This window comes from Halteromyces radiatus (genome assembly GCF_025201355.1).
Source record: "Halteromyces radiatus strain CBS 162.75 chromosome Unknown BX664scaffold_3, whole genome shotgun sequence".
In the NCBI taxonomy this organism is placed as follows: Eukaryota; Fungi; Mucoromycota; class Mucoromycetes; order Mucorales; family Cunninghamellaceae; genus Halteromyces; species Halteromyces radiatus.
In genome coordinates, this window is record NW_026251689.1 from 2,730,138 (window position 1) to 2,743,456 (window position 13,319).

Genomic DNA, 13,319 nt, shown 5'->3' on the forward strand with positions numbered 1-13,319 from the left:
TATAACAGAAAATATTTATCTATTGTATTTTCACAGAAAGAGTAAAATAAAATAAAATAAAATAAAATAATTTATTTCATAGTATGAGAAAACTAGAGAAGAAGAAGAAGAAAAGATAGTAAAAGTATAATAAGTATAGAATATATAAATATGTAAAGAGTGGCTTTATAATATAGAGTAGTAAAAGTAATGTATAATGGCAACTTACAATTGTTCATTGGTTAAAAAAAGAAAAGTAAAAAAAAAAAGCAAAAGGGAAAAAAAAAAAAAAAAGTAGGGAGCGCGCCAAATTTTTTTTTTTTTTTTTGTCAGAGCTTGGTCCAACTTTTGTCTCCACAACTTTTTTTTTTTTTTTTTTCAATCTCCAGATTTTTTTTTGATCTCGAGGATCAGACCTTTTTTTTTTTTTTTTTTGATCTCGCCAGACATTTTTTTTTTTTCTCTGGATCCAACATTCCACATTGAGACCGGACTTCGAATTTATTCCATTTATGGAAACCCTTTAGATGAATTAAAAAAAAAGTAGAATGATGAATAATAAATAAGATGATGATGATAATTTTTATTGAAACTATTAATAAATAATAATAAATAATAATATGATGATGATTATAATTTTATAACTAGTTGTAAAGATGAATATTAAATATAGTATCATTTCTCTTATAATACTGTATGTACTTTGATGACAAGTACCTTCTTTCCTTTTTTCTTTTTTTTTTTTGTTCATACAGTAATGATGATAATACTTTAATAATAATAATCATAATAAATTTACTTTATTAAAAGAATATAAAATAAATAGTATGTAACTACTAAGACTAGCAAACAACAGAAACAACTACAATAGAATCAGATGGAATAATATAAAATAAAGATGATTTTTATTCAAAGTGTGATAAATAAATAAATAATAAACTAAATCAAATATAACAACAACATCACAAAGAGATCTATAAATAATAATAAAAAAAAGAGCGTTCCGAGTGAAGGATACTAGTCCAACACCCCAACTAAAGGTAAGCGAGAGTGATAAAATAAGAAGGATAAAGGAAAGGGAAAGAAAATAAAAAGAAAAAAGAGCTCTAACTTTAAATGGATTTTAAAAAAAAAATCATGGTTACAAAATTGGTAGAGCCAATCATAGCGCGTCCTTCCTTTATTTATACTTTTTCATATAAAACAAAACAAACTACATTTTCGAATCTATTACTTTTCCCTCACCATAACATTTATCTTTATCGAGACTATCATTCGTATTGCATATATGCATTATACGAGTAGGCGATTAAACCAAAATAGGCTATTTGTTTAAAAATCCGCATTATGCGATAACTTACATTTGTAATATATGATGAAAGAGTTTAGGATTCATGATCATCATATAGAGTTATCTTGATTGTAAGAATATAATCATCATCATCATCATCATCATTCATTTACTTTTTTTATTGTCCCTGAATTAATTAAAGTATCCCTTGTAGGATTTGCTGGGATTTCTAAACCAGTCAAACCTAACATATTAGAATATGCACGTCGATTTAGTGTAGTACATGTCCTAACTGCATAAAAAATATCAATGTCCTTTTCTCATCATGACATTAAGTATGACTGTATTTTTTTCTCCTATAAAGATATGATATATGTATATCACTATTACTGCTATTATTATATATAAAAAAAAAGGATAGAGAACGATACGTGGAGTTTGAAACGCGTAAAAAATTATCTTTTATGAGCAAAGAATTTTTACTTTTTTTTTTCTCTTTCTTTTTCTTCCAACTTTTAAACTAAGTTTACTAACACACATATTACTCTTCCAATTATTTAGGTTATTCCCGTATTATATCTTCTCCTTTGGTGACCACCTCATTCACATCATCTCTTGTTGGAGGATGTTGTTTGGTAAGTAATGAGTGAATATACCAAATACATTATATACTTATACTTCTTTATATTATCTTCATTTGTTTACATCTTTGAATGGGTGAGTAAAAAAAAGAAAAGTTATCTTCATTACCAAACTAAACTAATGTTATTTATATTATATAGACGTTAGAAGAGAACTCTATGTGGCTCCCAACAACAATCTATCACCGTAAGTTTATATTGTATAAATAATAACTATGACAACAAGGATGAATAATTACTAAAGCCATTGTGATGTTTTTATAATATTAGCATCTCGGGTCGAGAGAGAGATTTCCAAAAATGGTGACATAGTAGAAGACTTCTTCTTTTGCTGGCAAAACAAGAATACTCTATGTATGAAGGATGATAGTGATGACGGTGGATCATAAAGAAAGGTAATAGTATCAATGAAATTCTCATAAATCAATCTTTCCTTTTTTAATATAACCATTCCTTGTCTTTTTATACTAGATATAGTCGATACCATATGAAGCTCTGATTGTGGCACCTCTTTGTCTTGTCAATATTCTACGATTGGCTGATAGGGATAAACAAGTGCGGGCAAGACAAAAAAAAAAAAAAAAGAAAAAAAAAAAACTAATGGATGTGGTAGGTTGCTTTTGTGTGTTACTCTTTTCCTCTTCTTTTGTGGCAAGCAAAGAAAGCAAGAACTATGTAAGTATACTCTATCTGTTTTTACCATATCTATATATGAACAATCTACTCATCCTCTCATTTCCTTTCTTTTCTAGTTCTCGATGGTTTAATAGATACTTGAATCCATTTGATACCTTTATTAGACTTTACTTTTGAACTGATTTGATGTTGAACCAATTTGATCTGTTATGATCTTCTCTTGAGGTTAGGTCTTGATCGAACCAGCTTTAACTGCAAATCATAAATATCAAAGTTGAGTTCAGCTAAGCCAGCTCTCAAATGTAAGTCCAATCAAGACATCAAATGTATTCAAGTAGTCTGTGAATCATAATATCTATTCGACGGGTGGAAGGTAATATATAAAGAATATTATACAATGAATACAATATATAGTAGTTATTACTAAATATCACTCTTTCTTTTTTCTTTTCTATATTCTATAGTAGTTCTCTATCCTTGGTGATATCAAGTTGTATGGTTGGCAAGGAATATAAAAGGTTAGTAAAAAAAAAAATATTGGGAGTCAATATAGTTCTACCTCCTCGTGGTGGCTCCTGGGTAACGCTAAATGAACTATTCCTTTTAGTTTGGAAAATAGTATAATGTATTTTATTTTATTCAAATGATGGTTTTATACAAATTCAAATAAACTTTTGTTTTCAATATAATTGTACATCTCTTTTTTTTTTTTTTTTGGTTGGTTTATTTTACGATCGTATGTGCTGTGACACGACGATATATATATATATATATATATATTGACGTTAAAGATGATGATGGTCCTACTATGAAGATCTTGATGATGAAAAAAATTCATAATAAACTGATCTAATAAAAACAATCAACATTATGTTCAACATCTCTTTGATTGAATCGATGAATTGACGGTAATAATAGTATGATTGAATATACAATAGATGATAATAAGAGGTATGATCAATAATGACAAAGTAATAAAGCGATAACATGATCGAATGATTGGATGGTGGCTATTTATAAATATTTATTTATATTACTACAATAATAATAACCTGTTGTACAATGATTACAAGAAGATAATGAAGTATGGATATGGCTTTATTAATGTAAGAATTGTAACAAATTAATATTTTATATACGTAAAACTAATTAAAAGAAAAAGAATCGCCATGATAAGGGCCAAACAAAAAGAGGGAAAGGGAAAGGAAGCGAACCAGGCCAAAAGAAGATCAACAAAAAGATGCATGTGCACAACATCCAGTTGCTTTTCCGGTCCAGTTCATGTTCATCCAGTCCATATCCATATGGGCTATTTCAATCGATTCAGTTGCGCGGTCACTTGGTTGTTCCATTTGAATCCTTCCTGCCGTATATCCGTCCAGTTGATCCAATCTTGCATCCATTCATATATAAACAAATAAAGCCTGGTGACAAAGATGAAAGGAAATAAAGCGTAGATTATCAAGATTTGAATAATAAAAAAAAAAGGATTAAAGAAAGCAAATATCGATCAATAATCAAACTATATACAAACTAAGAGAAGGACAACAATAGGTTGTTAATAAAAAAAAAAAAAAACAGATTAATGATATCATCACTCAATTCATCATCACACTCTCTTGTTGGTATTACCTTTTCCTTTCCTCTTTGGATATATGTAATTGTGTTGATTATCTTCCAGAATCCAAGTGAGTGTCTATTTTATTGAATAAGAAAAAGGAGTTGAGCCAATAAATAATAAAGTTTGTAAGTCGTTTTTTTTTTTGTTTCCTTGAGATTACCTTTTGCTTCCTATTTTGCTACAAGTAGAAAGCCGACCTGTTGTTCAACCCCTTCAATCATAAACAGTGTTCACAGTAATTCTAGTCGAATTCTATTTTTGAAGGTATCCAACTATAGATCAACAGTCATAGTGAAATATCGCCATGTATTGTCTGAATTTCTAGAGTTCATCAATTGCCGTCATATCACCAATAATTTTCACTTGGTTTTCCTGTTTGTAACAAGAAAGACCAAATAAAGGGATTTCCCGAGAGATCCAAAGAAATAGATTCTTGAGATTCACCAAGAATATGGATTCACCATGAATACATAGGAAGAAAGAGAGTCAAAATAAATAGAAATATAAGAAATAAGAAGTATGGAAGCGATCAATAAGAATCAAAAAAATATTCAACAATACTTGTACTTCTATGATACAAAAAAAAAAAAAAAAGATTATCGGTTTTGAGCTAAAAGGGATAGGGGATGAAATTGAACAGGGGACAAAAGAAATAAACTTTTATCATCCACTAAAATGATTGGTTAAGAATTCGAGTTAAAGTTGCTTTCTTTTTTTTTCTTTTTCTTTTCCCCCCTTTCTTTTGTTTTTTTTTCTCACTCACCTTTTTTCTTTATTATTGTATCCTTGTCGTTTTTTTTTATTTTTTTTTTATTTTATCAATATGGACCAAGATAAAGAATTCCTTGATTGGGTAATGCAAAATAATCCAATGGAAGGTGCTACTTCTAATTTTGAACTACCACAACAACAATATCATTCAACACCTCAACAACCTCATTACCCAAATTATCCTCCATATCAACCTACTTACGATAATGAATCGAACCGAAGTTTCTATCAAAATACTCCGTCCATGATGCACGACAAAACTTCTCAACATTTACCATCGAACTACTCTGTTGAAATACAACATCAAATGCATTACTCAGGTCAACATTCTCATCAACAACCGAAAGAATCAAATATAAACAATGGAACAGGTCGCCTATCTGATGAAGATGAAGAAAATTACACAGAAGCACAATTAAAGATGATGACATCCAAAGAACGACGACAATTACGCAATAAAATCTCGGCAAGAAACTTTAGGAATCGTCGCAAAGGTAAAAAAAAAAAAAAAAAAAAAAATGGGGAGGTTTATGTATGAAAGGGAGACTCATCGTTTACAAAATTAAATATTTTTTTTTCCCTTTAGAATACATTGCATCCTTGGAGGGTGAAGTTGCCAAATTCAAGAACGAGAATAGCCAGCTGCGATTGGAAATTAAATGGGTTCGTACAACAATGAACAAGTTACAAAAGGAAAACGATCATCTGCGTGTTGAATTGGCCCTTTGTCATGGTGGCATTAAAACTGGTCCTGATACGACTCCTTCTTCTACAACAACAACAACTCAAATTTCTCAACAACCTCGGTCTTCTTCTCCTACAGTCGTTGCACCTGTCTCCGATTTTTCTCCTCCTACAACATTTAATATGGAACAATCTCATCAAATACTCCCAAATGCTCCAGCCCCAGCACCAGTAGCAACTTCTACTTCAATTCCAGAAGCTAATGCCAATGTTACTCACCAAATCTACAATAACACCTTGGTCCCTCCTACCCAAAATGGTAACTTAACACACAATATTATTACTCCATCAACAACAACATCAATGCCCGTTGGAAATTCACCAACTTTGGAAGGTGTACCACAATCACAACACAAATTGCAGGGACAATCACAACGATCGAAACCGTCAAAACAATTAATACCATCAAAGGAACTTCAACAACAACATCAACAACAACATCAACAACAACATCAACAACAACATCAACAACAACAACAACAACAACAACAACAACAACAACAACAACAACAACAACAACAACAACAACAACAACAACGTCAACAACAGCATCAGCAACAACAACAACATCAACAACAACAACTGCAACAACGTCAACATCAACATCCACAACAGCAACAACAGCAACAACAGCATCATCAACAGCCACCACAACACCAACAACAACATCAACAACAACATCAACAACAACATCCACAACAACATCCACAACAACATCAACAGCATCAACAACAGCATCAACAACAGCATCAACAGCAACAACATAATAGTATGCCTATCAACAATGAAAATGCTATGCCTGTAGTTACAACATCACCCCATCAATCTATTCCTGGAACATTGGACACTACGCATTCTGATTCATCTTCGTCTTTTGCCAGTCAAATGTCACCCCCGAATTTTACTGAATTAGCTGATACTTGGGATCTCGTCGTTCCAAATGAACTGAACTACTGTCCTCCCTCTTCCTCTATTGCTCAACCAGCACCGTCACAATCTGCTCCTTTATTCGATCCAAATTTGGTTTATTCTCAACATCAACCGGTATTGGTACCAGTCAACACCGTATCACCACAGCAACAACAACAACAACAACATTATCCTCATCAATCGCAAGTCATCTACCCACCTCGTTCAGCGGTCATGTATCAGCCACAACAACTGCCACCATCATCATCACAACAGCCATCATATCAACACAACAGTTTTGTATCTTCGGCTTTGGTTCCTAATTTCGACTTTGGAAACATCCTGTGCAAACAACGGAAACAACAAAATGGGTTTGACAACAACCTGTTCCGAGAATATCCATTATTGATACCCGCTTTGATGTCGATCGTGATTGGCCACACGATGTCCATGAGTACCGAAGATCTCCTCTCACATACACGCCTTTTGTCAACACCTACCCCATCTTCCATGGCACGCCCGTCAGCGAATCCTTTTGGCGGCGATCTCTATTTTGGTAACAAAATGACACCTGGATTACGACGTCCATTCCAAGATGGCTCTACATTGTCTAAAAAACAAGTACATGCTATATGGGAAAATCTATTGGATAATATGGTGATGGTCCGATCGAAACAGCAAGTATTATCCACAACGAAGGAAGAAGACGTTGAAGCATCTGTTGTTCAAGAAATGGTAAGAACCAGTATGAAATGGGATCAAGAACATCGTATCAAGAATGAAGATAACAACGACGACGATGATTATTATGATGATGATGATGATGATGAACCTTGGTACGATATGCCGGTGACTGGATTCAAGGCTATTTGTCCTTTGTATTGGATGCAACGTCAATTCTGTCGTTTTGTCATTACTTATGTGGTGGTCAAGTATCCTCATTTGGAAAATTCTTGCAAAACCTATTTACCTATTTGTGAACAGTATAGACGTCGTCTTGTCACTGCTTAGTTTGTAGTTTTTTTTTTTTTCTTTCACTCCTTACCCATTCCCTTGATTTTACAATGATTTTTTCTCCCTTTTTTTTTGTATATAGTTTCTTTTTTTTTTGTGCCATTGTCTCTCTAGTTTATTTTTTTTGTCATGTCTCTCCAATCATTTCCCCCTTCAAGAAAAATGTATGGTTTTTATATTTATGTTTATCAATAAAATGATGATTTGACATCAAATGTCATTCTTTTGTGTGTCTTTTTTTTTTTTATTATTATTTAACGGTGATGTTTACGCGATGGAAGACGATGATTTATTGAAAAGAAGGATTATTCATTTTCGAATAGAATGGTGAATACATAGCATGATGGTGGTTTCAACCGTCAATAATAGTATGATGATTTATTATAAAGTATTTCATTCGATACACTTCATTAAAAAATATATATAAGACATCAAAAAAAAAAAAAAAAAAAAAAAAGGGAAGATATAAATCAATAAGAGGATATATATATATATAATATAAAATAATCTGTCTAAATGGAAATGAGTTATTTTGTATGGGATAAACTAAAACTTGATTGTTGTTCAAACGGATACGTATCCACCACTGCCATGACGACGCGAAGTGACAGATTCCATCAAATGAGAGATCAAATCCTTGATCAAGTAAGGCAAATCCAACCAAAAGTCTAATAATAATAAGCGATATTAGAAGAATGTAAACATATCATGTTGATTGTAACTTACCACGATGAGGGATAAGATCAAGACCTCTAGCATTGAATACCTTGTAATTGTAAATGGCACCTCCGATAAAGTAAACACCCAACGCTATTCCCAACCTATTTATATCAAGTCAAATCAATCAGTCTGTTTTTTTTTTTTTTATGTTCTAGTTTACTTACATAGTAAAGAACCAACCAATAGCTGATTTGCCACCTTCTTGAGGTTGATCTCCATTATTACCACCGTTATTACCTCCATCACCATTGGAAGGAGGTTTTTCACCTACCTTGGTACTATAAAAAAAAGAAAGAAAAGACAGAGTTAAGAAAAAAAAAGATTCTCCTCTATTATGATTTCTGAATCCTAAACGATAAACTTACGCGCAAGCAAAAGGTACTTTCCAGTGAAGTTTCGTGATATAACCATCATCAGATATAAGATTGGGTCCGTTGGGATTTTCCTAATAAATAAATCATAAGAAAGCAATCAGAAGAACAATTCCATTATAAGGATGATGATCTACTTACTCGAGTTTCTGGAAGACCACATTCCAAAGTAATTTCCACTGTTTGTGCCTTGCCCAAAACATTTCCACCATGCAAAGTCAAAGAAAACTGGGTTCCGTCTATATATATGTATAAAATAGATAAAATTACAAGTGATAAAAAAAAAAGTTCAAATCAAATTAATCATGTTCATTTAGATCTATCCTATTTTCATATGTATTTTTTTTTTTTTTTTTGTTACCAGTTGATAAGTCTTGTCCTTCAGATACAACCTTGAATTCAGGTTGAAGTTTAGAACTATGAATATCAAGAAGAATCAAATCAATAAATCAGTTTTGTTTTTGTTTTGTTTTGTTTTTTTTTGGCGCACAGACTTCACATGAACTTACTTTTTATAATCACCTGCCAATTCTTCCACTTCATCCAAACGTTCAGTATCCCCTTTTTTATGGAAGAGACGTAGACATACATACTATAAGAAGAAAGGAACAAAATGTTAGTATTTTTTTTTTTTGAATATAGAATATTCACTTACAGTATTAGGATCACAAAAATCTTCATCATAAGTCATAGGAGGCTTCTTTAAAGGATTGCAGATATTAACATAGGTGCGGGTGATTTTCTGAGATGGTTTGGTGTTTGTCGCGATTTCCATCATGAAATCACTTGTGTCGTCAACAAAAGGATAAATGGAACAAAGAAAGAAAGAAAAAAAAAAGTAATAAAAGATGAGCGAATAAATATTATTTATATTACAAACTTACCGATCCATTGGAGAAAGATCAAGTTCATATTGTCCATCTTGTTGAGGTTTAAAGCCTTTATTGCAGTAATCTTGAATTCCCATCACAGTAGTAGTGATGAAACAAAAAGTAAGGAGAATGGCTAGATACGTCTTCATGATGTATTATAAAAAAAAAAAGCAAAAAAACCTTTCTACCCGTTTCTTTTTATTGACGAAAAAATATATAAAATAGATAACAGAAAAAAAAAAAGAAGGAAAAAAAGAAGACCGGAAAATGACAAAGTGGAAACAAACAAAAACCTTTTCCTTTCGGGTTTGAAGTCCGCCAAAGGTTGTTGATCATGATCAAAGAGATATGGAGTCATCCAGTTTTCTATTTAAAAAAAAAAAAAATAAGTAAATTCAAATGCAAAACAACTATTATTATTATTTACCTTGGTTTGATACAATGTAATAGAGTGAATAATGAGCCCAATAATAGACATAATCCACCAACAGCCATATATGTCAAAGAAAGATAAAAGTTCCTTCCTCCCAAAGGTGATGCTGATGTTAAAACTAACCATTTCTTACCTCCATATCCTAATGTATCAAAATCTAATGAAAAAAAAAAAAAAAAAGAAAAATCAATTCAATAGATAGATTTCTGTCTATTTCAATAATAACGAAAAAAAAAAAAACTTACTGAGATCTATGGTTGCACGCCATCGACCAGCAGGTAGATCTTGATCATCATTTCTTCCCCATGGTTTTCGAAAATCAGGGAAAGCTGCTACTGACATCCAAACCTTTAATTGTTCCATCGTAGTTCCAAGATCAGGAGGAGGATATTGTTCGGTATATTGGCCCTGAGGATATCTAGATGCCCAATTAGGAGGAGGTATGATTTGATCCAGTGAGTAGCCAGTTCTTCCATACTTTTGATATTCAGTTGACCATGTTAATCCATTACGACTCCATCCATACTGTTGTTGTTGTTGTTGTTGTTGTTGTTGTTGTTGTTGTTGTTGTTGTTGTTGTAGAGGTAATGTGATCAAGGTAAGATTGGAGATAGTATCTATTTTGTAAATAAATAAAAAACATTCATCAATATTCAATCTATTTTTTTTTTATTATTAGTTTACCATTAAACATAGAATTGGCAATAAGGCCACAGGGGTATACAATCTTGTTATCATTGGTAGCAACTGGACCACAATTGGAAGTAGCTGTACTGGCATCTACAGGCACACCGCGTAACTGGTCTGTATCAAAGCTCTTGATATATTGTCGATGATTTTGATAAAACTGGGTAAGTCGATAATACATGTATACAGGTGCTTTGATGGTCATTGGTACAGTAAAATCCAGAGTGCATTGTTTGATGGTGAGATTGTTGGGATTATGATATGTTGGATCATTGTCGTTCGATTGAAAACTGGTTGTATTCTTATAATGGAAGACAGGTGGTTCGGTCACAAATAATGAGTTGCTACTATCGGATTTTACTGAGGTATCAAATCGAAACTGATACATACTTGGTGCAAGGTAAATGGGTCGGTCATATTGTTGACAAGTGGAGTAATCGAGCATGATTTCAAATGTCTAATAAAAAGAAGAAATGAAATTTTAACTTTTGTTATCTTCTTTTTTTATTAGTCTTATTAGTTTGAATAAATAAAAAAAAAAAACTGACCTTTCCAGCATTCCAATAAAGTAATCCACCAATCGGTAAAAAAAGAATACCAATGATAAAAAGTATAGGAATTACAGTGGTAGGTCGAAGTACAGGTTGCCAGGCAGGAAGACGTTGTTGACGAAACGCACCATCTAAAAGTCAATATATATATATATATATCTAAGAAAAATAGAAATAAATAAAGTTATTTGAGACATTACCTTTAGGTTTCCAATTCCTTCGAGAGACTCTTTTTTCCATATGGGCTTTAAAAAAAAGAAAAAAGAAAAATTAAAAATTGAATGAAATTAAAGGAAGCGGAGATCCAACTATCAGTTTTATTCACTTTAAATTGAGACAAAAAGTGATCGATCATCCTAGGTTTATTGAGGATAGAGAAAAAACAAAATGACAAACTATACTAATTAACTGATCATAAAAAAAAAAAAAAGAGAGAATATCTTGCTAAATAAAACCATGCTTCACCTTAATCGCCTTGAAGAGCTTGCTGTTGTGAATTTTTCAGTGAGGTTGGATGCTAGTTCTTTTCGAATTCTTTCTTTTCGTGGTGTTCGACGTGGTAGTGCAGGTGTTTGATCATCCTTTTGTATAGTTTCTTGTGGTGATGATCCCCATCGTGATGAAGATGTTGTCGAAGAGCTTGTTTGGGATGATGAATCAGATAGTTTTCTTTTATGACCTGATGAAGGTCTCGTATCTTCAGTATCCTATATAAAATAAAAAGAAATGATAATAATAAAAAAAAAAAACCAGTAAATCAAGTGAATAATATGCATGTATACACTTTTTTTTTTTTGGTGATATTTACCTCTAACATTCCTTGTGATTTCAGACGAATTACTGCACGTCTATAACCAACATGTCTACTATTCCATTTTATTGTCAATAATTTATCTGCCAACCAAGAATCTTTGCATCGAACCAATTGGATATCCACTTTGAGTGTTTCTTCTTCCAAAGCATGTTGAGCATAATGTCGATACTTTTCATCCAGTTGTTTCCAATAACAGTTATACTTTAACCCGAATTTGGCTACCATATCTTCCATCACCATCACCGTTAAATCCTTCGTTTGAATCGCTGCTAATCGTGCACGTTCTGGTCCAACAAGATATCGAATCGCCTGATCACATTGAGGACCATGAACAGGTTGTAGACGTTGATTCCCATTCACTGTTTCCTTCGGTCGTTCAAAGTCGCGTTCAAAATTGTCTATTCTATCATTGTTGTTGAACCTTTCTAACTCCATATGTTGTTGTACGTCCGTTTGATGATCATCATGATTATTGTCTTCCTCTTCATCATCATCATCGTTGTTCCATTCATTCACACTTGTTTGATCTTGATCCATTTGTGGCACTGCTTCATCTAAATCAGGTGATTCGGATTTGATTTCTAGAAAAAAAAATGACAATAGTATTAGAAATAAAAGTAGATATATATTCTCTCTTGCTTCAAGCTGCTTTTCAGATCATTTCTTATATGTATTTTGTTTCCATTTACCGACTTCTGGTTGTTCCTCATAAGCAGTATCGTATAGTGGTCTCCTTGGAGTGGTATTGTCTTGTTCTAATAAGTGGCGAGTATCAATGTGCTGATCTTCAGCTACTGAACGAACTTGATTGGTTACATAATGCTGACAATGCTGTTGCTGACAATTCTGTTGCTGACAATGCTGTTGTTGACAATGCTGTTGTTGACATTGCCGTTGTAATAAGCTTGTAATAATTGTCATTTGTGTTTGCTGCATGGACATGAGCTGATTGATAGTGTTTTGTTGTTGTAAAAGAGCTTGAACGATGGTAAGAAACTGTCGTTCGTGTCGCAGCATCATGCCCTGAAATGATAGTTTTTGTTGTCTTCGTGGATGAGGAAAAGTTTGTTTTTCGATACTGTCCCTGGAATCGGTCATAGCGTTAAGTAAGATGTGTGCGTTGGAAGAAAAAAAAGGGGAGAAAACAAAAGAATTGTCTATTTTCCTCGAAAATACAAGCGGTGATTTAAAGATAGCTTGTACCATGCACCCACCCAAAAAAAAAAAAAAAAGAAAAAAAGGACTATAAGAATGAAATAGATAGA

General features: G+C 32.4%; 5 protein-coding genes across 5 annotated transcripts; 2 read left to right on the forward strand and 3 right to left on the reverse strand.

The window, feature by feature from the left end:
* The first annotated feature begins 4,907 nt into the window (after positions 1 to 4,907).
* On the forward strand, positions 4,908 to 5,681 carry BX664DRAFT_109421 (uncharacterized protein). The gene has a single exon (XM_051539693.1). The coding sequence runs from the start codon at positions 4,992 to 4,994 to the stop codon at positions 5,475 to 5,477; it is 486 nt and encodes a 161-aa protein (XP_051401980.1). The 5' UTR covers positions 4,908 to 4,991; the 3' UTR covers positions 5,478 to 5,681.
* A 1,099-nt stretch (positions 5,682 to 6,780) lies between these two features.
* On the forward strand, positions 6,781 to 7,832 carry BX664DRAFT_329922 (uncharacterized protein). Its single transcript, XM_051544887.1, has one exon. It carries the CDS (start codon positions 6,827 to 6,829, stop codon positions 7,601 to 7,603), a length of 777 nt encoding a protein of 258 aa, XP_051401981.1. The 5' UTR covers positions 6,781 to 6,826; the 3' UTR covers positions 7,604 to 7,832.
* Positions 7,833 to 8,060: 228 nt separating this feature from the next.
* Positions 8,061 to 9,895, reverse strand: BX664DRAFT_329924 (autophagy-related protein 27). The gene is made up of 9 exons (XM_051544888.1): positions 9,582 to 9,895; positions 9,353 to 9,482; positions 9,207 to 9,289; positions 9,059 to 9,114; positions 8,839 to 8,936; positions 8,692 to 8,771; positions 8,491 to 8,604; positions 8,333 to 8,427; positions 8,061 to 8,274 (listed from the first exon to the last, which is right to left on the reverse strand). The coding sequence occupies exons 1-9, from the start codon at positions 9,716 to 9,718 to the stop codon at positions 8,171 to 8,173; spliced, it is 897 nt and encodes a 298-aa protein (XP_051401982.1). The 5' UTR covers positions 9,719 to 9,895; the 3' UTR covers positions 8,061 to 8,170.
* On the reverse strand, positions 9,757 to 11,478 carry BX664DRAFT_329925 (CDC50/LEM3 family). Its single transcript, XM_051544889.1, has 6 exons — positions 11,441 to 11,478; positions 11,238 to 11,371; positions 10,687 to 11,146; positions 10,248 to 10,619; positions 9,997 to 10,159; positions 9,757 to 9,935 (listed from the first exon to the last, which is right to left on the reverse strand). Exons 3-6 carry the CDS (start codon positions 11,132 to 11,134, stop codon positions 9,908 to 9,910), a joined length of 1,011 nt encoding a protein of 336 aa, XP_051401983.1. The 5' UTR covers positions 11,135 to 11,146; positions 11,238 to 11,371; positions 11,441 to 11,478; the 3' UTR covers positions 9,757 to 9,907.
* A 35-nt stretch (positions 11,479 to 11,513) lies between these two features.
* On the reverse strand, positions 11,514 to 13,277 carry BX664DRAFT_329927 (uncharacterized protein; the record flags this gene model as incomplete). Its single annotated transcript, XM_051544890.1, has 3 exons — positions 12,744 to 13,277; positions 12,049 to 12,635; positions 11,514 to 11,947 (listed from the first exon to the last, which is right to left on the reverse strand). Coding segments are annotated over exons 1-3 (1,345 nt in total), but the record flags the coding sequence as incomplete, so codon positions are not given.
* Between the last annotated feature and the right edge of the window lie 42 nt (positions 13,278 to 13,319).

Bases quoted from the DNA above. Each gene is read 5' to 3' on its own strand.
- BX664DRAFT_329925 (XM_051544889.1), bottom strand. From the start codon at position 11,134: ATGCTCGATTACTCCACTTGTCAACAATATGACCGACCCATTTACCTT. The intron at 10,620-10,686 runs GTAAACTAATAA...TTTACAAAATAG, and splicing joins TGCCAATTCTATGTTTAATG to ATACTATCTCCAATCTTACC. The intron at 10,160-10,247 runs GTAAGTTTTTTT...TTTTTTCATTAG, and splicing joins GCGTGCAACCATAGATCTCA to ATTTTGATACATTAGGATAT.
- BX664DRAFT_109421 (XM_051539693.1), top strand. From the start codon at position 4,992: ATGGACCAAGATAAAGAATTCCTTGATTGGGTAATGCAAAATAATCCA.
- BX664DRAFT_329924 (XM_051544888.1), bottom strand. From the start codon at position 9,718: ATGAAGACGTATCTAGCCATTCTCCTTACTTTTTGTTTCATCACTACT. The intron at 9,483-9,581 runs GTAAGTTTGTAA...TGACGACACAAG, and splicing joins GATCTTTCTCCAATGGATCG to TGATTTCATGATGGAAATCG. The intron at 8,275-8,332 runs GTAAGTTACAAT...TATTATTATTAG, and splicing joins TGATCTTATCCCTCATCGTG to ACTTTTGGTTGGATTTGCCT.
- BX664DRAFT_329922 (XM_051544887.1), top strand. From the start codon at position 6,827: ATGTATCAGCCACAACAACTGCCACCATCATCATCACAACAGCCATCA.